This window comes from Microtus ochrogaster, linkage group LG10, assembly GCF_000317375.1.
Source record: "Microtus ochrogaster isolate Prairie Vole_2 linkage group LG10, MicOch1.0, whole genome shotgun sequence".
NCBI classification, from domain to species: domain Eukaryota; kingdom Metazoa; phylum Chordata; class Mammalia; order Rodentia; family Cricetidae; genus Microtus; species Microtus ochrogaster.
Genome location: NC_022035.1, coordinates 13,237,926 through 13,260,283, shown reverse-complemented (window position 1 = coordinate 13,260,283; position 22,358 = coordinate 13,237,926). Strand labels below are relative to the sequence as shown.

Here is a 22,358-nt window from a genome sequence, read left to right as displayed (position 1 = left end):
CCTCGAACTCACAGAGATCCGCCTGTCTCTGCCTCCCAAGTGCTGGGATTACAGGCGTGCACCACCACCGCCCGGCTATGAAGATGTTTTCATTTCAGTTGTTGAGTGGATACTTTGCTGAACGTCGCTGGAGGAGTGCACTAAGAGTTGACATCACATCTTCTCCGCCTTTTTGCTAAGATTAAGTGTAGCAGACACTGCAGCGTGTTTTCCTCAGTTTATGCTATTATTTAATCTGTGACTTCCAACTCTTGGGTCAAGGTGAACAACAACATTCTTAACCAGTGTTGGACTCAGAAGTACCTCTTTAATCAGAGAATTGCCTACTTTCAGAAACACTGATTGTAATGATAAGACAGGAATGTAAGAAATGTTGAGTATATATAACATAGAAAGACATTTTTGTATGTTCATAGAATGACATTAATACCTGAAAATGGAAAATGCCAGCAGGAGTTCAGGAGTTAGTTTAGGGAACACATATTCTTTGTGGTGGTTTAAATGTGATTGGCTTCCATAATCTCACAGAGCATGGCGTTATTAGGAGGCATGGCCTTGTTGGAGGAAAGATTGTCACTGTTGGAGTGGCTTTGAGGTCTCCTTTGCTCAAGCTACTCCCAGTATGACAGTCAACTTCCTGTTGCCTGCAAGATATAGGACTCTTCAGTTATCTCTCCAGTACCATGTCTGCCTGCGTGGCACCATGCTCCCCACCATGATGATAAGGGGCTGAGCCTCTGAAACCGCAAGTGAGCCACCCCAACTAAATGTTTCCTTGTAAGAGTTGCTGTAGTCATGCTGTCTCTTCACAGCTAAGGCACTTGTCCCGTCTATGATTTTAGGAACATGAAAAATGTCATCAAGATTGGGGTCTAAACACAAATTTCTCACAAAACAAATGAGTCGTCCTGATTTCTCTCATTTAAAATCAGTAGATGTCAGGAATATGGATAGATAGCTATTTAGCAACTTAAACTGCTGCCGTTTCTATCCTTGAAGGAATCTAATGTATGTTTCTTGCACTTTGTTGTAAGTTTTAGTGACTATTCATATTTATAAAGCAAAATAATTAGCATTTCTATTTTATGATTTTCTTGTAAATAACTATGCAACAGAAGAAAGGTTTTTTATCATCCTAAAATGCCACAAATAGGCCATTGAGGCTTCTAAATCTTTACATTTTTGTTTGATGCAAATTATTGTGCATCTTTATGGGAGACATTTTGCTGATTTGATGCCTATACATAGTATGTTACTTTCAAATCTGGATGGTTGTTCATGTTTTCAGCTCTTACATATTTATCATTTCTTTGCACTGGGAGAATCTTTGAACTTCTGTCTACTAGTTTTTTTTTTTTTCGGATGCATAATTCCTCCAGACTGTCCTCAGCCAGCAGTGATTACAAACGTGACTGCAGATGTTCTGCCTGCCTCTCTCCACTTTGGCACTCATTGGTACTCAGCTCTTCTCAATGTCACTGCCCGGTTGCCTAGCATTCAGTGTGTTCTGTTCTCCTCCATTCCTGTTTCAGCTTCAGTACATCAGTGTGAATAGGGAGTTTTTCTCTACTTCTAGCTCATTTCACGTCATGCAATATCTTACAGTGGCAGCCATGTTGCCACAAATGTCAAATGTTCGTATTTTAGGGCAAAATAGTATATTTTTATGTAATTATATATATATATATCACATTTTCTTTATTCCTATAATTTATTTCAGAGATACCTTAATAGATTCCATATCTATTAGACAAAGTTATAGACAAAGTTAACAATTTTAAGATAAAGCTAAATCAACAAAAAAAATCACAAAAATTATTTCACAGTAGCAAAAAAATGTGTTAAATATTTTCAGATTATAAAATTTATTGGACAAAACTGGAAATGTGTCCTCAATAAATATATCTTATATGGTTCAAAAATTAATTTCAGCTCAGTAATCAAAAGGTTACTCAGATTTAAAAGTAGATTATGTGTTCAGAAATTGCTTACGCTACTATTATGAGCTATGTATAGTAATCAAAAATAGATGCCCAGTAATAAAAAATAGATTGTTAAAATGTAATTTGGGGGCCAGCGTAATGCCTCAGTGGTAAAGATACTTGCCAAGTAGACCTGAAGACATGGCTCCTGTTCCCTGAGATCCATGTGGCAGAAAGAGAGAACCAAGTCCTACATGTCTTCTTACCTCCACAGATGCAGCATACATGCCCTTCCCTCATAGGCCAATAACTATATTAAAAATGTGTATAATCTGAGCAGGAAATGCATAGTAAATATTAACTGGAGAAGTGGAGAACAAGATGTACATTTTCAGGAGAAAAAAAATTGAAACCTAGTTTTGACTTTTAACTTTTATTTGCTTTAAGAATATCAAACCATGTAGTTGTTAGAGATTTAAAAGGAAGTTTTGTTGTTGTTGTTGTTGTTTGGTTTTGAGCATGAGAATGAAGCCCGGGATCTCACAGATGCTAGGCAGGCCTTGTGCTATGGAACTAGATGTTCACTCCTAGAGTAAGATTTTTACCAAAGCCTCATGTCTCTTCCGAGAGGTGTGCTGTTGGTCTTGCTTCATTTAGTTGTTCCTCCGTTGGTATAAGATGCTGTTCACGCCCCTCGTCAAGGGAACTTCTCTCCTCAGCAGACAGAGACCACTGAAGAGAACCAAAACCCATCAAATCTTGGGGCAGGGAAAGAAGAGGGAGCGGTTGATTTAAAATAATGAAAGAGAGAGAACATAACTTCAAGGAAACAATTTAGATGGTCATGAAAAAGCAGGACTGTAATACCTGGATTCCTGGCAGTTGGGAGAGTGAGAAGAATTACAAGTTCAAGGCCAGCCTGGATAATTTAGTGAGAACTTGCTTCAATTTGGTTTTAGGGCTGGGGATATAGTTTATAATAGAGTGCTTGCCTTCTGTGTTCAAGGTCCTGGGTTCTCCCTCCAGTAACATAGGCAACACTCGAACTTAGTGACTCACTGCAGACGCTAGAGATCTGGTGGGCCAGGTGGAGGAGGGAGCGTTGAGCCAGCAGCTATTTTTGTGGAACTGGAAAGTTGGCTCCTGAGGTCATCTTATAGAAACTATGACTTCTTGTTTGAATAAAGATGAATGAGTATTTCCCAGAGACCAGGTGGCCTGACAGCAGGGGAGTGAAGCTGCATCTCTCTGCTATAGCAGCATGGAGAAAACATGGGCCTCCCTGCTGCAGCATACAGCATGCAGAAAACATGGGCCTCCCTGCTGTAGCATACAGCATGCAAAAAACATGGGCCTCCCTCTGTCGGCAGAAACTTCATCTCTAATGCTGCACCACAAGGAGTACAGGCCGAGCTGGCTTCCTGTCTCATAGCCCCCACACTCCAAAGAGCCCCACACTTAGTTGAATGCTATGACATTGCCACCTTCAAGTTTTTCATGGCCTTTGAACAAAATATCCCATTTCGTAATGAGCCCTGGAGATTAGGTAATGTGTCTTAAATCATGGAATGCCTTGAGGGAACTGGGTGGAACAGTCCCAACGGAGGGAAAGGAAGGATCCTTTAGAATCACCTAGTACTTTGCGAAGAAAGCTAGGCACAGTTTCCATGTTGAGATGCTGAGGAACCAGTCCCGGAGCATATGGTTCCCTCATCTCCATGGACACTGGCCTCCAGTGCTCTCAACTCAGAAGGAGCAAAAAGGATAGGATAAAAGGAGAGAGACTGTCATGTGCCTCTTTCCCATATATGGCTGTTGGCTTGCTATGTGACATAAAGATGACTGCAGGACTTCCATTGGATAATGGCAATTAGGAAAAGCCCAGGGTTCTCGGGGCTTATCCAGGGGTGATGCATCACACCAATAGTAAGGGGGAAGTGACATACAAACAAATGGCTTTGGTTTTGAACTTGCATCTCTGACGCGATACTTAACCTATGCACTGATTATATAATTGGCCTTGAAGAACCTAGAAGCATGAACACTTTTAGCTCCCAAACCTTGTTAGTTTTTTAAATTTAAAGTCATTTTCTGAAAGCCACCGAAAGGTAGTTTAAGGAAATGGAACTTTTTTTTATGCTTTTTTACTTTTTTAATCTAATTTGGTACTAGAAAAAAAAAGCATGTTAGATTTCCCCATGGCAAGCCACTTGTGTTGATCTGGTTTTGGCTTGCTGACAGTCACCTAAAAATGGAAAATCTGTGCAGCTGTGCTGCAGGAGGGAGCAGTGTGCAATAGTTCTTGAGAAAACATTTGGCATTTGAGAAAATTAGCCTTGATTTATTGTATTTTTTTCCAGTGTCAGTAAATGTCTTTGGTAGCTATTTCAGAATGACCTGAATCAGGGAAGTAAGCAGTCTTCGGTATATTTCTACTGCTACTTTCCATTTTGTGTACAGACCATCATAGACTATTTATAGAAAATTTCATTTGGTGTTCATTACATAAGTGTGAAATTAATTTTGTCACTGATGGGCTGACATTTGGAGTAAAACAAGGTTGCATTCTTTCCTGGGAATTCGAGAACTATATATATTAATGCCCTCCAACAATAAGGGTATTATTTTATTTTCTCAGTTATTCTGTAGGTCTTTACAGTTTGATAAACTTTTACAAATACATTTTCTTATATAATAGATTTTACAGGTTATTTTTTTTTTCATCAAATATCCTTATGATGCCTTTCTGGCTAGGACCAAGACACCAAATTTATTTTTGGATGTTAGTTAGATTGATTACCATTTGAAATATGAATTCTATAAAGATAGAGGGACTTTTCCTTAGGTTAATTTTAATTATCAAAACTTCTAATTTGGCTTTTTCTAAAATGTTTTCAATTATAGAAATTTATGGCTGACAGTATAATAATTTGATACATCGATATAGTTGGCAGTGATCATGAATTTTATTTTATTTTTGTAAAAAACTTTCTAAATATTTTGTCTATTAATCTATCTATATCTATCTATGTATTTGATGTATGGGTATTTTGTCTGCATGTATGTCTGTGCACCACATTTTTGCCTGGTACCTCAGGAGGCCAGAAGAGGGCATTGGATCCCCAAGAACCCAAGTTAGAGATGGCTGTTAGCTGCCCTGTGAGCGCTGGGAATCAACCTTGGATCTTCTGGAAGTGCAGCCATCTCTTCAGCCTCATGGATTTTATATAAACCTACAAAGACTTTACTTATGTAATTCAGATCCTTGGAGGAATAAAGTATTATGGGAAAGTTCTACTTATATTAATTTTAGTGTAAAAGGCTTTCATATTCACTCTCCCTCTGTGTGTCTGTTCTCTCCCCCTTCCCCCTTTCTCCCCTCACCACGTGTATATTACATGTATGTGTGCATGTTCCTGTGTACCTATACAGAGGCTGGAGTGTTGGATGAGAGCGATGGGCTGCGTCCCACCACCCAGCTATCTTATCCCCTGAAATAACCACACGGAAATCTGTATTAATTAAATCACTGCCTGGCCCATTAGCTCTAGCCTCTTATTGGCTAACTCACATCTTGATTCAACCCATTCCTAATAATCTGTATGTCACCACGAGGCTGTGGCTTACTGGGAAAAATTGAGCCTGTCTGACCTGGCAGCTTCATGGCAGGCAGCTCCATGGCAGCTCTCTCTGACTTTGCCTTCTTCCTCCCAGAATTCAGTTCTGTCTACTCCACCCACCTAAAGGCTTCCCTACTGAAAGGCCAAGGCAGCCTCTTTATTCAACCAACGAAAACAACATTAATAGAGAAGAACTTCCTACACCACTGGAGGAGGAGACTGGAAGCCTTGGTCTATTGCTCTCTGCCTTATTCCTTTATTCCCATAGTCTCTGCCTGAATTTGGGGCTCACTCTTTGGGCCAGGGTGACTGAAAAAGAAACGAAACAGATCCTGCTGTCTCTGCCCCTCCCAGTGGTGGGGTTATGGTTTACGTGTTGCTCCCATGGCTCATAATGTGGGTGGTAAGGATTGAGCTCATGCCCCCCTGCTTGCGGAACAAGCGCTGTTAACCCACTGAGCAGTCTTCCAACCGCTGAAAACATCATTCCAATGTGACGTGCGTTAGCCTTAAGTAACCAGTACAAAATATCTAAGACAATCAAGAAGAGCAGTGGCTTGCTGTGGATCAGTTTCAGAGGTCACAGTCACAAGAGTGTGGTTCTTCAAGATGGGACTCGGCTATGCAGGAGACTTGGTTGCTTCAGGAGGTCAGCCTGTGAAGTGAACAGGGGAGGAAGAATCTTGGTTCTAATGCTACCCTCAAGCACATATTCCCAGTAGTCTGATTCCCATCTACCTCCTAAGGCAGTGCTTCTCAGCCTTCCTAATGCTGCGACCCTTTAGTTCAGTTCATGCCGTGGTGACCCCCAAGCATAAAATTATTGTTGTTTCTGCTTCCTAACTGTAATTTTGTTATGAACTGTAGTGTAAATTCCTATGTTGTTGAATGATCTTAAGCAACCCCCGTGAAAGAGTCATGGGACCCCAGAGGGTTGAGAACCACTGTTCTAAAATTTCTGCCGTCTCCCAGTAGCAACAAACTCTGGGTCCCAAGCTTTCTGTATTTGGGTCTTTGGGGACACCCAATATCTCAATTATACTCAATTTGGGAACAGGCCAAATGGCTTGCCAAGCTTAGACATGGCCTCCTTCTGGCTTGGCTAACCATTTGGCAACACTATCAACCTTTATAGTAACCCTGAGTACCATTCAGAAGAGAAGTCTCAGAACCTCCGGGTTAAATATCTTTCCGTTAGTGCCATTTATTCCTTTAATGCATTTCTCCAATTCTGTTGTAGGCTCGCAGGAAGGAGGTGTTTATCCAGGAACGGTACGGGAGATTTAACCTAAACGACCCCTTTCTGGCACTGCAGAGAGACTACGAAGCAGGTGTTGGTGACAAAGAGAAGCCGGTGTGCACCAACCCACTCTCCATTCTTGAAGCTGTCATGGCCCACTGCAGAAAAATGCAAGAAAGGATGTCCACACAGCTGGCTGCCGCTGAGAGCAGGCAGAAAAAGGTACTGAGACAGGCAGTTGTTTTGTCTGTAGCAGTGTGGTTTGTTAATATTATATTTTTAGGAAGGAATACGGTACGTTTTTTTTTCTAAGCATATAATGTAACTAAAAATAACCAAATCATAAAAGTATGACAAATGAATATTTTCATGGAATGTTTAATATTTTATTTAAAATATGGATCTGGTGACAGTGGGCCTCATTTCTCGAGGGCAGTGAAATGAAATTAGCCACACAGTGGCTTCTTTCTACAGCTCCACCAGGACCTTCCAGTCATGTGCAAGCAACCCCAACTTAGTTTATCTACAATCTATTTAAAATACTTCTCAGGCAGGCACAGAGGATCATACCTGCAGTCCCAGGTGTTGCGACAGCTGAGGCAGGAGGATGGAAAGATGAAACAATTCCGAGTAATGATGGGGAATGCATTCACTGGGGAGAAAGGCTAGCCAAATAATCCTAAGCTAACTCCGAATAGAGTATTCTAAGGTTATTCTTTATTAAAAGGGAAAACTCACAAACAGGAACAGAGATCCAACATCAAGGTGTGGAGCAAGAGAAGAAGAGGCTGAGCTGAGCATGACCATGGCTTTTTGGTCCAGCTTCTTAAAGGCCAACTGGCTGAAGGAGGTTCCTCATTACCTCCCCGTTTTGGCTAAATATGAGAGTTTCAAACCCAATGCAAAACTATATACACTAAGACCAGATATCAAATATAAAAATTAGAATTACAACCACTATAAACAATATTAAGCAAGGAGCATATACTAAATGTTTTAATAATCATTTTATCCTAAGGAGTCTTATATTGGAAACGGCTTGGCTAGATCATAAGAGGAAGGTAACTACGACTATCTAATCTTCAATTCCATCTAAGGCCTGAAAAGGGAGATAATATTACTTGAGTAGGCATGAAGTGTAATGAAGAACTTCCAAAACATGCAGTAGATGACAGAGACAACTGGCTACCTGGGCAATCACCCAACCTCTAATTAGCAAAGTTGAAGCAACCAACTTTGGCTAAGGCCTAGAGTAACTGACAGACCACTTTCTGAGGCAGGAAAATTTTTAGAACCATGTTACCTTGCCTTGGGGAGGTTTGGCAGTCTTTTTTTCTTGTACCTTGCTTGTCCTGTCCAGACATCGAACATTTTGTCAGTGGCTGAGGCATGGGCAGTTCTTTGACCAAAGGCCAGTTGTGCCAAGAAGAAAACCAGCTCCAAGTTGAGTGTCTTCAGTGCTCAATGTTCTCTCAGGAATAGATGGGTGCTGCCAAGAACAATCGTATCTCATGTTGGCAGAGCCCTATTATTTAAATGCAATGTTCTACAGATCTTTGAAGTAGTTGAAGATTGCGTAATTATTCAAAATACAATCTCTTTGTAGCTAAAGAAACTGATTAATCTGACTATAAGTATGACAATCATGAATGACTATTGACCTATAATACTTAATATCTATATAACTTAAAGACTAAGACTTCATACAGAATATTAAACAATCATTGAACAACTGTGGAGTGAATGAGGACAATGACCTCAAAATGTAAACAATGTATAAGTATCTTGATCAGAGGTATAAATGTATAATATAATATGACAAATATATCCTAAAATTGTGTCAATATACAAAATGTCTTAAACAGATGTAGAAACATGTGTGCAATCTAAGAAAATAACTTCATAGGTATACAAATTATATAAACAGAAATAAAAGAGTATTTAATAAATAACAAATATCATTTGAACTTGTATCAATATACAAGAATCTATACCAATATAAATTGTCCATAAATAATAGCTCATAAGTATTCACTCTATTACTCACAATTATTATTATTATTAGTGTCAGTAAGGTCACACTAGTCTATCTATTATCCCATTCAATTTTTCCTCTTTTTTTTTTGACGGAGATCTCTGGGCCTCCATACTTTACTCCCAACCCCCAACCCTATACGAGTAATAATAATCAACCCCTAAATGATGTCCCTAACCCTGAGGACAAACTTTTTGGGGAAAGGGGACATCATCTTCTAGAATTGCTTCCAGCTATCCTGGGGGTGATGTTCTTTGTATGGGATCCTGCAAAAAGTAAAATAATGGTTAAATTTTAAGATTACTGTCTTGTATAATTGCAAATGGTCTCTGAGTAGCCAGCCGATAGGTTTTTTTTTTTTTTTTTTTTTTTGGAGTTCTTATTTGGAATTCTGGCCAGAATGATGTAAGAAGGTACACCATTTCAGCTAATGAAGTTGGAACCATTTGGTACCCAAAACTGGTCTTACGGTAGTGATGTTAGCATTATGACATCATATCAACCAGGTGGAGTCATTGATGTGGGGCCCCATCTTAACACGAGTCAAATAATTTCAAGCTAACTCTGAATAGAGTATTCTAAGGTTATTCTTTATTCAAAGGAAAAACTCACAGAACAGGAGCGGGAATCCAACATCAAGATGTGGAGCAAGGGAAGAAGAGACTAAGCTGGGCGTGACCATGGCTCTTTGGCCATGCCCTAACCTGGTCCAGGCTCTTAAAGGTCATTTGGCTGAAGAAGATTCTCCATCAGTGAAAGACATAATGGTCTAAAACAAAATCAAAATTTAAGATGTTTTACAAATAGAACTTTTTATTATTTTACTTTCTAATATTTCTGAACAGAAATGAAAGTAGCTGAAGAGGATAGAATGAGAGCATGGTTGTCACCAGATGTTCTCTTAAAGCCACCGCTGTAATTTGCTGGCTACAGCACTCTAGTTGGCACATGTCTTCACTTAAGCCAGTCTCCTCCCTCTCCCACAGTGCGCTCACTCTTCTTACACTTGAGTACATTCTTCATAGAAGAGTAATCTGATAACATACACACACACACACACACACACACACACACACACACACACTGTGGTTGGCTATAAAGAGTTGGAAGTTCCTATTTTGTTCCAATAAGCTGCTAATATCATTATTCCCTTTCTGAGTAGACTCAGGAAGTCTGAGATTCTGCTGTTCTTTGCTATAATTAAAATTAAAATGGACTTGCTGAACATAGCGAACAATGAGGACAAATAAGAACTCAAGAACAATGGCAATGGGTTTTTGATCCTACTGCACATACTGGCTTTGTGGGAGCCTAGGCAGTTTGGATGCTCAACTTACTAAGCCTGGATGGAGGTGGGCGGTCCTTGGACTTCCCACAGGTCAGGGAACCCTGATTGCTCTTCAAGCTGATGAGGGAGAGGGACTTGATCGGGGGAGGGGGAGGGAAATGGGAGGCGGTGGCGGGGAGGAGGCAGAAATCCTTAATAAATAAATAAATTAAAAAAAAAATTAAAATGGACAGTTTCTCCCTGCCATCATTAAAGCATAAAGCAGTGGGTTTTTTTTTTTCCTCCTGTCCTTTTCAAAGGATTCCTTGCACCTCACATTTAAGACCTGGTAGTTAATAGCCTGAATGTGCCTAACTATAAATATTTATTATGCCGTTATCATTTAAGCTGTGTGTTTTTGCTGCTGTTCTATTTTTCATTAACATATGAATGCCAACACACTCCTTATAGACATGGGATAAAAGCAGATATTTTTATCAGTATGCTACATGGCAGAAAACTAAAGCACCTGGCAAAAAGGCAGGACGGAGAGCAGAATGCTCCCTGATAGGAAACAAACCATGTTTCCTCTGGACATCGCAAGCCTCCTACCAATCCCTCAAATAACCACCGAGGCCCCTGGAGGTTTTCAGAGCTCCCCACAAACCACAGAAGCAGAAGCCAGTGTACTGTGGCTGATGTCACTGGGTCTCATCCATACTTCTTGGAGAAGATACATTTTAATTATGTTCTTAACATACCCAATGGGCTGGACAGTAACAAATGATCTCTGCTGGATTTTCTGCTGCATTATCAAAACTTAAGAAAATAGTTTGTCTTCGTTTATTACATGAGCTGTGTTATTGTCAAAATTCTACTTATATTCTGCAGTTTAACATTTCGTTTTCAGGAGACCATGAAGGACCTCTTTGTAGTTAGTTGAATGAAAGATTTTATTATTTAGCTGACTCTTTTTTTTTTTTCAATCAATGTACATCCTGTTTGTTTCTGAATGACTGGGTCATTTCCAACCTGGCTGGGAGGGAAAGGAAAGAGCTTCTGTCCTATGGGCCCGGAGAGGCTCATAGAAAACGAGCCAGTGGGCCTGCCTCCTCTGTGTAACGGGATACAGGAGTTCTTTTATGGTCGGACTCATTGGCTGTGAAGTCTCAGTGAAGGGCACTTGGGTGGACATTGCTGCTTTTTGTGTTTAAAGGATGTTCTGTTCCAGCAGATTGCAATGTGTGGAAAACACTTAGATTTTGTATTCTACCCTGTTTGTTATAAGAAAATATTGATAAAATCGGAAGCCCCAAAGTTATCTCTTTTTTTCCTAACAAGAAAATTTTATGTCACCTTTAGTATGGAAAGTAAATATGTTTTTTTTTTATTGATTTTTATTGAACTCTACTCTGCTCCCCTCCCTGCCTCTCTCCTCCCCCACTTCAACCCTCCCCCAAGGTAACCAAATGCCTTCACGTCCCTCTGTATAAAGTAAACTGTCGTGTGAGTTAAGTCTCGCTCTTAGATTTGCTGTTGCGCGGAAGTCCCCCGAAGGCGAATGTCTCATGGTCTGCAACTGCAGTGTGATTATCTGACACTGGCGTGTCTCTTTGGTGATTCTGAGACATTGGCCCTTGTACTGCTGCGGCCGGGCCTGCGAAGCCCAGCAGAGACGCTCTGCTCATGCGTGTGCTGGCTCCCGCTGAGACTGCTAATAGGAGAGCTAACTGTTTGGTAGTTTGTGTGCCAGGGAAATTTGGGCAGGAGTCAATTTGGCAAATAGGCTGAGCCTTTCAAACCACTTTGAATAAGCTAATGAGTAGCCAGCATGGGGAATTTTGCCTGGAGTAATCTACTCCATGCCCTGTGCCAGGAACACAGGGTGAAATGAAATTTGGGGGTCTGTTGTTTTTTTTTTTTTTTTTTAAATCTGGTTCTTCATCTTTTAATAGATCTTTCATTCTAATATATTTAGACATTTGGGAAGAAAATAAATCTATGTATTTTCAGATATATACTTTGAAAGTCTGGTTTCTAGCCCCGGAATAGAACGTTTGAGCAAAGCCTTTAAAAATACACCTAAAACATATCTGGAGAAATTCAGACGAGCGATATCTTGGCCAGTGAAAATTTAGCTCTATATTAGCTATAGTTTCTTCAAGGTGGCAGCTGTGCACAATCAGGTCAGTCTCATAGCATTGGGTGTGCATAGCAGAAGCCTTAGTTTTAGGCATGTGACCCCAGTAGGCCTCGATTGAGGCAGAAAGGGTAATTGCATGTATCGACTGGTTTGCAGAATCGTTAGTCCTTCCACAGCGGGGTTCAGGATGTCCGGATATTAGGGCATGTGCTCTGACTAGCCAGAGTCCTAGGTGGTGTTCTCTGCAGAGCTGGTCGGCAGCAGTTGGCTCTGCCTGGGAAGCTGTCCCCTAGGGCTTGCTCCTCTGCCCTGTTGATGCTGAAAGACACTGGGTATTCACTGCATAAGGTTCTGACTGTACCTCCCTGGCCCCGATCCTTCATTTCACTTACTTCCTCTAGGAAGCCCACAGCAGTACCCGTGATCGTCAAACACAGGCCACATCCCTTCTTTTCAGCCTCATGAAAGATCAGGAAAGTAAGTGGTAGACATATTCAGATGCTGTCGAGTGGGATCATAAAGCAGAGAATTTTCTATACGAAGTGATTTCTAATTCTAGACAAAGGAATAGCAAGCCCCCCACCCCAAACCAAATTATTCTGTTTACTTTCTTCTGGGTGCCCTTTCTTCCTGTTTTGCATAATTGCATTTTATTCTGCCATGTGTATTCAGTGCCGGTTCATTGTGAAATGGCTAGCTTATCACACATATAACTGTCTTTTAAATTGCTTTCTAGATGTTTCTCCATTACTAACAGGGGGGGACAGCCATCCATAACAACAATTTTAGGAAGAGTATTTACCATACTTTGCACATGAAAGATAATTGTAGCGCACTCCAGGGTCTTTTTGCATTTTAAAATAAATTTTGATTTTGATGACCCAGAAACATTGCAAGGCAACTCTGAATGGGACCCAGGAGGCTCAGATCTGTGGGTTTGAGCTGAGATTTTTGCATGAGTTATTTTTACCTCAACCAGGAATCAGCAAAGGCCTGGCTGCCAGGCCTTGCTTTCCCTCTTGTGATAGGTTTACAATGAAGGAGGTGCTGAAAAATTCCACACTGGCAACTATAGCCTTGCAAAGACAGAAAAGGGAAACAGAGACCTTTAACGTGTCCAGCTACATATTCGTTTATCAGCACTGAGAAGGTAGGCAGATAATAAGGGAATGAACACGAGGATACAATGAGGGTTGGAAGATTTAGATGGCAGAAGGTCAAAACACATAGTCTGCCTTCACCCTTCCTAAGGGGCACCGTTGTCTCCCCTTCTGTGCTCTACTGTAAATTAGAAACAGTTGCCTTCTCATGGCTGATGTGTTCACACCTACAGAGTTTCCCATTCCTCCTGTGGTGCACATGTTTGGTGCCTCTCCGTTCGTGGCTTCAGTCTGGGTACTGTTCTTGGAACCACCAACCAGCTTTCTCCCTGAGTCCTGCAGGCTCTTCCATACAGTGCATGGCTCCGTGCACAAGAGCCTGGGGTGCTACTCTGTGTAGCTCCCCAGCCCCTACCTGAGGATGATACAAATTGGACAACAGCAGACCTGAGGAAACTGGACACTTGGTTACTTTTTAGTTCAGTATATGGTCCCAGTATCTGAATCATATACAAATTTTTATTAGATCTAATAACAAAATAAATGGGGTTCAGTAGTTCCTAATTTCTGAGAAGGAGCAAGTCTCTGGGTACCATAGGCAATTAAGTGGATTGTTTTCTGAAGTGTAGGGGCATCACTAATAGTCAGACCATTCACATTTAAGCCAATACACATTTGCCACTGAAAATAAGTTTAAATAAGGGTATTTCATTGATAATATGAAAAATTAGTATAGAACAGTGTAACATGGCCGGGCTTGTTGAGGTTTCTGCCCTGCCCGGTTCCTACAGCTGGTAAGCCCCAAAGAAAATCACACAGAGAGTCTATATTAATGATAAACTGATTGGTCCATTAGCGCAGGCTTCCTATTAACTCTTAACTTATATCAACCCATTATTCTTAACTATGTTAGCCATATGGCTCAGTACCTTTTTTGGCAGGGTAAGTCACATCCTGCTTCTTCTGTGGTCTGGGCAGGACTCCCAAGGGAACTTCCTTCTTCCCAGAATACTCCTGTTCTCACTTCCCGGTGTCTACTTTTTGTCTGCCTACTGGCCAATCAGCATTTATTTAAGACGTAATTGACAGAATACAGAATTGTCCCCCACCAGAACAGAACCAGATATCCCTGGAGAGGATGAAAAGGTAAAGTTTCAGGACTGTGTGATGGACTCCAAAAGGCTTAAAAGACTCTTATGAGACACAATATGCCAAGACAGCATTTATTTAGTGTATGCTATGTCTTATTAGCTCATTTGATCTTTAGCATATGTATTTGTCAGGGTTTTATAAAGGAACAAGCAGATAGAAGTATACATACACACACATGTGGGGATTTATCAGAATGTCTTAAAGTCTGTAGTACAACTAGTTCAATCATGGCTGTCTACCAACAGAAGGTTTAGTCCATGAGCCTGGATATCACAGGTGGTGTTCAGTACATGCTAGAATCCCAAAGAAGCAGGCTTTAATAGCAATAAAGGGATGAACTTGCCAGTAAGAGTGAGAACAAACAGGAAAAGAGAGCAAGCTTCTACTTTCTATGCCCTTTATATAGGCTGCCAGTAGGTGTGGCCCAGATTAAACATCTAGATTAAAAATGGGTCTGCCCACTTCAAATGATTTAATGAAAAAAAAAATCCCACACAGGTGTGCCCAGCTACTTGGGTCTTAGTTAATTTCAGATATAGTCAAGTTAACAATTGAGAATAGCTGTCACAGCATAGGATGAAGTGATGATGATGCTATCACTTCACTTTAGACATACAGAGCATCCTCAGAACTCTGCCTACTGGCTCAGGTACCAGCAGTCTGTGTTTCCAGAGGACATGATGCTCAATCACCTCCATGCTGTGTTCTATCTTGAGGCCTTACAGACATCTAGGGATCTCCTGCTCTGGAGACTTGTATATTCTCTGTTTACCGAACTCATCTTTGATGCTAGAGAAAGCAAAAGTCTTTCATAGCTCAATGTTTTTCTTTGATTAATTTGTCACTTCTTAAGACTTAAGGAAATTTTCATGCTGGGAATTGAACCCAGGTTGTTGAATTAGGAGCGGCGGAGCTACGTCCCCAGCACCCGACCGCCTACACGGCTAGCTTTATACCCGAAATAATTACACGGAAACTGTATTCTTTTAATCACTGCCTGACCCATTAGTTCCAGCCTCTTATTGGCTAGCTCTTACATATTGATCTAACCCATTTCTATTATTCTATGTAGCCCACGAGCCGGCTTACCAGGAATGATCTTAACCTGCATCTGCCTGGAGTTGGAGAACCGTGGCGACTCCCTGACTCAGCTTCTTTCTCTCAGCCTTCTGTTCTGTTTACTCCACCCACCTAAGGGTTGGCCTATCAAGGGGCCTAGGCAGTTTCTTTATTCCTTAACCAATGAAATCAACAGATTGATATATGACACTCCCACATCACCAGGTCCTCAAGCATGATGGCAAAGTTTTGGTGCCCCTCCCCCAGTTGGGTAAGTCTAGTGCCAACAGGGTAGGGAGTGTCCCCATAGAGGTGATGTACAAAGGTCAGTCACATCTATTGATAGAGACTTTCTCCTGCCTATATTCTTCATTCTTCTCAGGAATTCTCAAATTATAATAATTTTTTCAAGGACTTATTAATTTTTGTAAAAGTGCGATCTGATTCAGCAGTACTTTTACATTATTGGTAGTAAATCTTCCCGTAATGTGTTTTGTGATTGTCAAAATATACCTTGTCCAGTTCATTTCTAGATATATCTACATGTTAAATGTGGTCAGTTCTCTAACTGTAGTTCCAGTAAAAAGAAAAGCATGAATAGTCACATATCCCTAAGCATCATGACTACCTGTTCTATTATGAATTGAAAACATGTTTTTAAACCACTGGCACCATGCTCGATACTTACATGTACAGAAGTATAAAATTGCAGGGATTTATTTTTAATATTCTTAATTTTGTTTTCAATTCTCATTTATTCTATAAAGATAGAATGAGAGATGGATAGCTGAATAGATGAAGGTTGTTTTATGGACAGAGAAAAAGTAAAGAGAACAGAAGCAAGAGAACAAAAGCCATTTGGCTGCCGCAGAATTAAGTTTCCTTGGAAGGTGGGAATTGGGAAGATGATAATAGGCAGAGTCTGTCCCTCTCACTCTCTCCCTAATGGGCAATGGTGATGGGGCCCACAATCTGTAGCATGGAATGCACGTGTTCTTTCTGCCACTGAGCCTTTGGTTTTTGTTTGTTTTATCCTTTATTATTGGAAGTGAGCTCAATAGGTCAGTTTTCTGTTTCTCAATGAGGAGTTGCACTGTGTCTCCCTTTAGTTCAGGACCCTAAAACACTGGTCTCCTGAGATTCCTGTTCAATGAAAGCACACTATTGTGCTCTATTGTGCAAATAAAGGAACCATACAGAACCAGTCTTTCTAGTGATAACTTATCAAGCTCACACGAGTAAGAAGTTCGGGATCAGACTGGACACTTCATGTTCTCATCTCTGAAGCACACACATGGCACGGGAGTGTGTTTTGTCCCCAAGGGAAGATTTACAGAGAAGATGTTTGACATTTACGTGGAGAAACATGACAAGTGATGGAGCAAGCATCAGAGGTGACCGGGAAGAATCGAGCTCATGACTGAAGGAAAGTCTAATGTTGGACAGATGGGAACCATTCCCTGAGAGAGTGAGTGCTCTTGGCGGAGGAGTCTGTGAAGGTGTACCCGGAGTGCTCTGTGAAGCCATCACTAACAGTTTGTCGCTAGGGCAGAAGATCGGAAGTATCTGTTGTAGTGAGAGGTAAAGGAAGCTGAGAGCAGTGGAGAGGAGTGAGTGATGGTGGCCTTGGGGTCTGTTGAGTTGTTGTCCTGCTGTCTAGGAGGAACTGAAGGGGCACTCCTGATGGAAGAATAGCAACTACAAAAGATTTGTGGGTGCTTTTATAGTAGTGGCGTTTGGGCTATAAATATCAGAGATTAGTTGCATGTTTTCTTTATCTTTATTTTGGTGCAAAGACTTTGTAATGAATCTATTTTATGATGACACTGGGGAATCATGCAGTGGTGCTGGCGTTGAATGCAGTGCTGGGCCACAAGTCTGCACGTTCCTTAGCGGTTTCTCGTTTGATTCTGAGGGAGAAGATGACAGCCATACAAGAAACAAGGTGTGGCGACTCTTAGTGAAGAGACACCGGGGTCAAGAGGTGCAGTTCCAGGAGAACTGACTTCAAAAGAGCAAGTCAAGCCCCGAGTGCTCATCCTCTTCTGATACTGGTTAGCAATGAGCTCAGGGAGTCACTCAGTTTGCCCTCTAGCTAGCAGTTTTCTGAAAGCAGGGGTAGCTCTTCTTTTGCTCTTTGCAAACGCTGTAGATGTATATAACGTGTTTTCATCACACCTACCCCATTCCCGTCGCCCTAGCCCTCCCTGTTCTTTCCACCACATTTAACTTTTAAGATACTTGAACCTTTTCCTTTTACCTTCAGAAATAAATTAGAAAACTCATATTTTAAGGATGAGCTGCAAATTGACCTAGCTCTGGTCTTTTCTAACTTTGCCATAAGAACTTTTTATTGAAATTAGCATAGAGGGTATTGGTTTTTCTATAGATAGTGCTGGGACTGCATCCCAGACATTTTGTCCTCTCTTTACTATGGACTTTATTATTGAACCACACCCTGAGTCCTTATTATTTTGCCTATTTTTATTTATTTACTTACTTAATTACTTTTGTCTGTTTTGTTGTTTTTTTTTTTATTTTGAAACATACTGTCACGTGGTCCAGACTGGCTTTACATTCTTGGGTGGTTATAACTGAGCCTCGTCTTAAATCCACAATCCTTCCTCCCGCTGCCCAGTGTGGAGATTATAAACATGCGCCCCCAGCACCATTTTCTACATTCCCTTAATAGTTCTTGGTGCTTTCTAATGACAATCTATTATTTTGTAATTTCATATGATTTAAAAATACATTTGCTAATAATAACACAAATTTTCTAAGAAACACCCTTTATGAATAAAATAAACACATCAATATACTATAACACAACACTATTGCTTCTCAGATTACACGTACTCTACTTAAAATCCCACCTCCAACATTTCACTGTTATTCTTTTTGTTGTTTTTTCCTGGGGTCAGAAATATAAACTTGGGTTATCACACAATGCTCTGCCACTGATCTAACCCTAGTCCTCTTCTGCCTTTTGTTTTGAGCCTGGGTCTGCTAAGCTGACCAGGCAAACCTTAAACTCAAGCTCTTCCTGCCTTATCCTCTAAAGTAATAAGAATTACAGGTCTGCAGTATCCATCTTAGGGTTGTTGTTCTAGGAATTAACTGTGTTGTTAGTCACCAGTGTGAGAGCCTTTCTTCAGTACTGTCCAGGAGCTGCTTTTTCATGTAAAGAGAGCACTTCAGCACCAGCGAGTAATACTCTGGGGAGATGGATTAATGCGCTCTTGCTGGGCAAGCATGAGGAACTGAATTCAGTTCACAGCACCCATGCGAAAGCCTGTCATGTGTCATATGCCTTTAATTGTAGCACTAGCAGGGAGATGAATCCGTGGACCTCACTGACCAGTCAGTCTGGCCCGATCAGTGAGTTCCAGATTTAATGAGGTTTTATGTTTTATGTTTTTATCAAAAAAAAATTAAGATAGAGAATGGATGAAGAAGTCTTCCACATTGACCTCTTGTCTCTACACACAGAATACATTCACATGCCCATGTAAACATTTACACATTGAACATGCATGCATGTGTGCATGCACACACACACCACATATCGAAAACAACAAAAATAGGTAATACCTGTGACCTCTGGTTAAGCACAGGTCTTCTTATGGTCTTATGACTCTGTCAAAGCAATAGAATAGTGGATTCTCCCAGAAGGGTCACAGTAGGGCTTCCCGAAGTTGTCGGTCCTTAGAGCATTACCTAAGTCTATTGCAATAGACTCTGCCATGGGTGGCTAAAGTTTGACTTGAGCTAAGCGTTGACTCTTCAGGTTTGTGTCTAAGTCACTAATCTGTAGACAATATTGAAGTAACAGAAATCTTTTGATTTCCCAATGAATGCAAGTCTTTCTATGCTGTGCTATAGTCTCTAAGTTTGTGTTGTATATAAACACACTGTACACAACTTGAAATTGGAACTATTGGGAGAGGAAGAAATAGTTCCTGTAATAATGTTGTTTACTGCAGACTTTCCATAGATCTTCAATTGGTAAGCCCCACAGTATCTGTGAATCACAGTAATACAAAATGCAGTAAGTTATACCCATGTATTTCTTTTCAAGATCTAGAGATGATAAAATGGCCTTTCTTCATCTCTAAACAGCTAAATCTTCTTTAACTTCTATGAGCCATGAAGCACCATCTGGTCCAATAGGAAAATAGTCTTTAGTTGGACAGGTGAAGTGGGCGGGCCAACCTGATTGCTGCATCCTATCCCGTGGTGTACCCGTAATCTCTCATAGTTTCATGACACATACTTCTCAGTAGAAATTAAGCCATCTCTAGGACTTGTGAGAATAATGTAACTGGCTGATAGCCCTGAGTTGTAGTAAATAGGGGTGCAGGCCCTTTGTTCTGTCCCACCTAGCTAGCTTACACCAGAAACAACAACACACAAATTTTACTCATTTAAACACCGCCTGGCCCATTAACCCTAGCCTTTTATTGGCTAACTCTCACATCTTGATTCGACCCATTTTTAATAATATGTATGTCACTCCGAGGCCGTGGCTTACCGGGAAAGATTCAGCATGTCTGACCTGGCAGCTTCATGGCGGGCAGCTCTCTGCCTCTGCCTTCTTTCTCCCAGCATCCAGTCCTGTCTTCTCCACCTATCTAAATTCTGCCCTATCAAAAGGCCTAGGCAGTTTCTTTATTTGATCAATGAAAGTAACACATAGACAGAAGGCCCTCCTACTCCACTGAGTGTGTAATTCCTGGAGGAATCTAAGGTGGCATACAGAACCTCACTTCTCATATCACCGCAGCGGTCCTCAGAACAGCCAAGACGTGGAACTGGCCTAGGTATCCATTAAGGAATGAACGGAAGTAAATGTGGTATATGTACATGTATAATATGATCCATCCGAAGGAGAATGGAATGATGTCATGGCCAGGAAAGTGAAGTGAACTGGAGAGCATGATGTCGAACCAAATAAACACACTCAGAAAGACAAACCTTCCGTGCTCTCCCTCCTGTAGAATATGGGTTTCTGAAAATGAGATAAAATCATGAGGAAGACAAATATTTATTTCCTTTTCCCATTTATATGACAAAATTCTTGACAAAAGCTGTTTGAGGGAGAAAAGATTTATCTGGGCTCCTGAGTTGAGGGGATAGTGTCTCTCCGGTCCTGGAAGGCAAAGTGGAAGGCAACTGGACACATTGTACCCACAGACAGCTTGCTTCCCCCCTCCCCCTGTTTAATTCAGCCTAGGACTCCAGTCCATAGGATGGCACTGCCTGCTCAAAGTGAGCTCTCCTTTCTAGAACCACCATCATAGCTGTGTGCAGAGTTGCATCTCCTAACTAGCTCTGAATCCAACCAAGTCAATATCAAAGCTTAACTTGACAAGAGCTATTTAGGAAGAGGAAGGAACCAATAGTGGGGAGGTTCCAAAGAAGATAATGGGAGGTGAATTTGACTATTATGCGTTATATATACATAACATGAAAATTCTGTGAAACTCGTTATTTTGTATAATAAATAGCCATTAATAAAAAGGCAGCAATAAATGTTGCTCATGCACTCAAAAAGACTGCTTCTTTTAGGAAGCTGTTAAAGAGCAGCTGTGCTAACATCATTCATTCATTAAACAGTGTATTAAGTACAACCGTGTACTGGTCACTACTGTAGGTCTGGGGGGCATAGCAAATGATTTTCAGTCTTCACCCTCATGAAGTCACTATAGAGAAGGCAGGAGAATACTAAACAAAAATGACACAGACAACGGGAGAGGGACTTTCTCTTCTCCATAGGAGATGAAAGCAAGTATCTTAGTTAGGGTTTTTCCTCCTGTAAGGAGACATCATGACCACAAAGCAGCTTGTTGGGACCATGTCGCAGTCCATTATCAAAAGAAGTCAATGTAGGAGCTCAAGGCAGAAATCTGGAGGCAGGAATTGCTGCAGAGGCCACGGAGGAGTGCTGCTTACTGATTTGTCCCTCAGGCTTCACTCAGTTCCACCAGCCCAGGGGTGGCGCTGCTCACAGCCATTGTCAGTCTAGAAAATGCCCCACAGGCTACAGACCAGTTTTGTGGGGGTACCTTCTCAACCATGGTTCCCTCCTCCCAAATGACTCTGACTTGTGTCAACCAGACTTTAAAACTAGCCACTAGCCAAGCACACCAGGCCTCATTGTAAGTTATCGTTGAACAGAAGCCTAAAGGAAAGAGAGTAATCAACCTCTTCTGCTGCTGGAATCTCACCTCAGGGTTGAGGTGTAGCTCAGTGGTAGCACACTTTCACCTAGCATACAATCCTGGGTTCAAGGCCCTCTCCAGAGATCTGGAAACACAAAGGTTTTATAAGCTCTCTCTCTCTCTCTCTCTCTCTCTCTCTCTCTCTCTCTCTCTCTCTCCCTCTCTCTCTCTCTCTCTCTTTTCTGAACAGCCCCAAGCCTGGGTCCCATGGCTTCATGAGCAGCCAGTACCTTTTGCTGAAGGAAAAGGCAGGTCAGCCCCACACATAGGCGTTTTGATGAGCAGGCAAGCTGGAGGGTTAGCTTGTGGTTACTTCCATGAAATACAAAGCATTCTTTATTAAGGAGAGGCTCCCAAAGGTGAGTGTTGGAACTCTAGGCAGAAAGGACAACAAGGTCAAAGACCCTGAGGTAAGAGGTAAGGCCAATTTCAAGAAACACCAGGCAGGCCAAAGTAGCTACATTGGAAAGCAGGATCCAAGTGAAAGCTGAGGTCAGGCTTTAGGTTCACTAGCGTTGACTACAGTTCTAATGGAATAATCTGCCAGCTCTTTAGAGTCTTAATTTAAACATCCCTTTACATGGGATTGCATGACTTCC

At 41.3% G+C, this 22,358-nt stretch overlaps 1 protein-coding gene across 2 annotated transcripts in view; it reads left to right on the top strand.

Annotated features, from left to right (window-relative positions):
• Cttnbp2 (cortactin binding protein 2) overlaps positions 1-22,358 on the top strand; it is a 159,923-nt gene that overhangs the window by 60,679 nt on the left and 76,886 nt on the right. For both annotated transcript variants that reach the window (XM_026787506.1, XM_005363762.3), the window contains exon 3: positions 6,783-7,004. In XM_026787506.1, the coding sequence (XP_026643307.1) occupies positions 6,783-7,004 (222 nt within the window). The remainder of the gene's footprint in view (positions 1-6,782; positions 7,005-22,358) is intronic.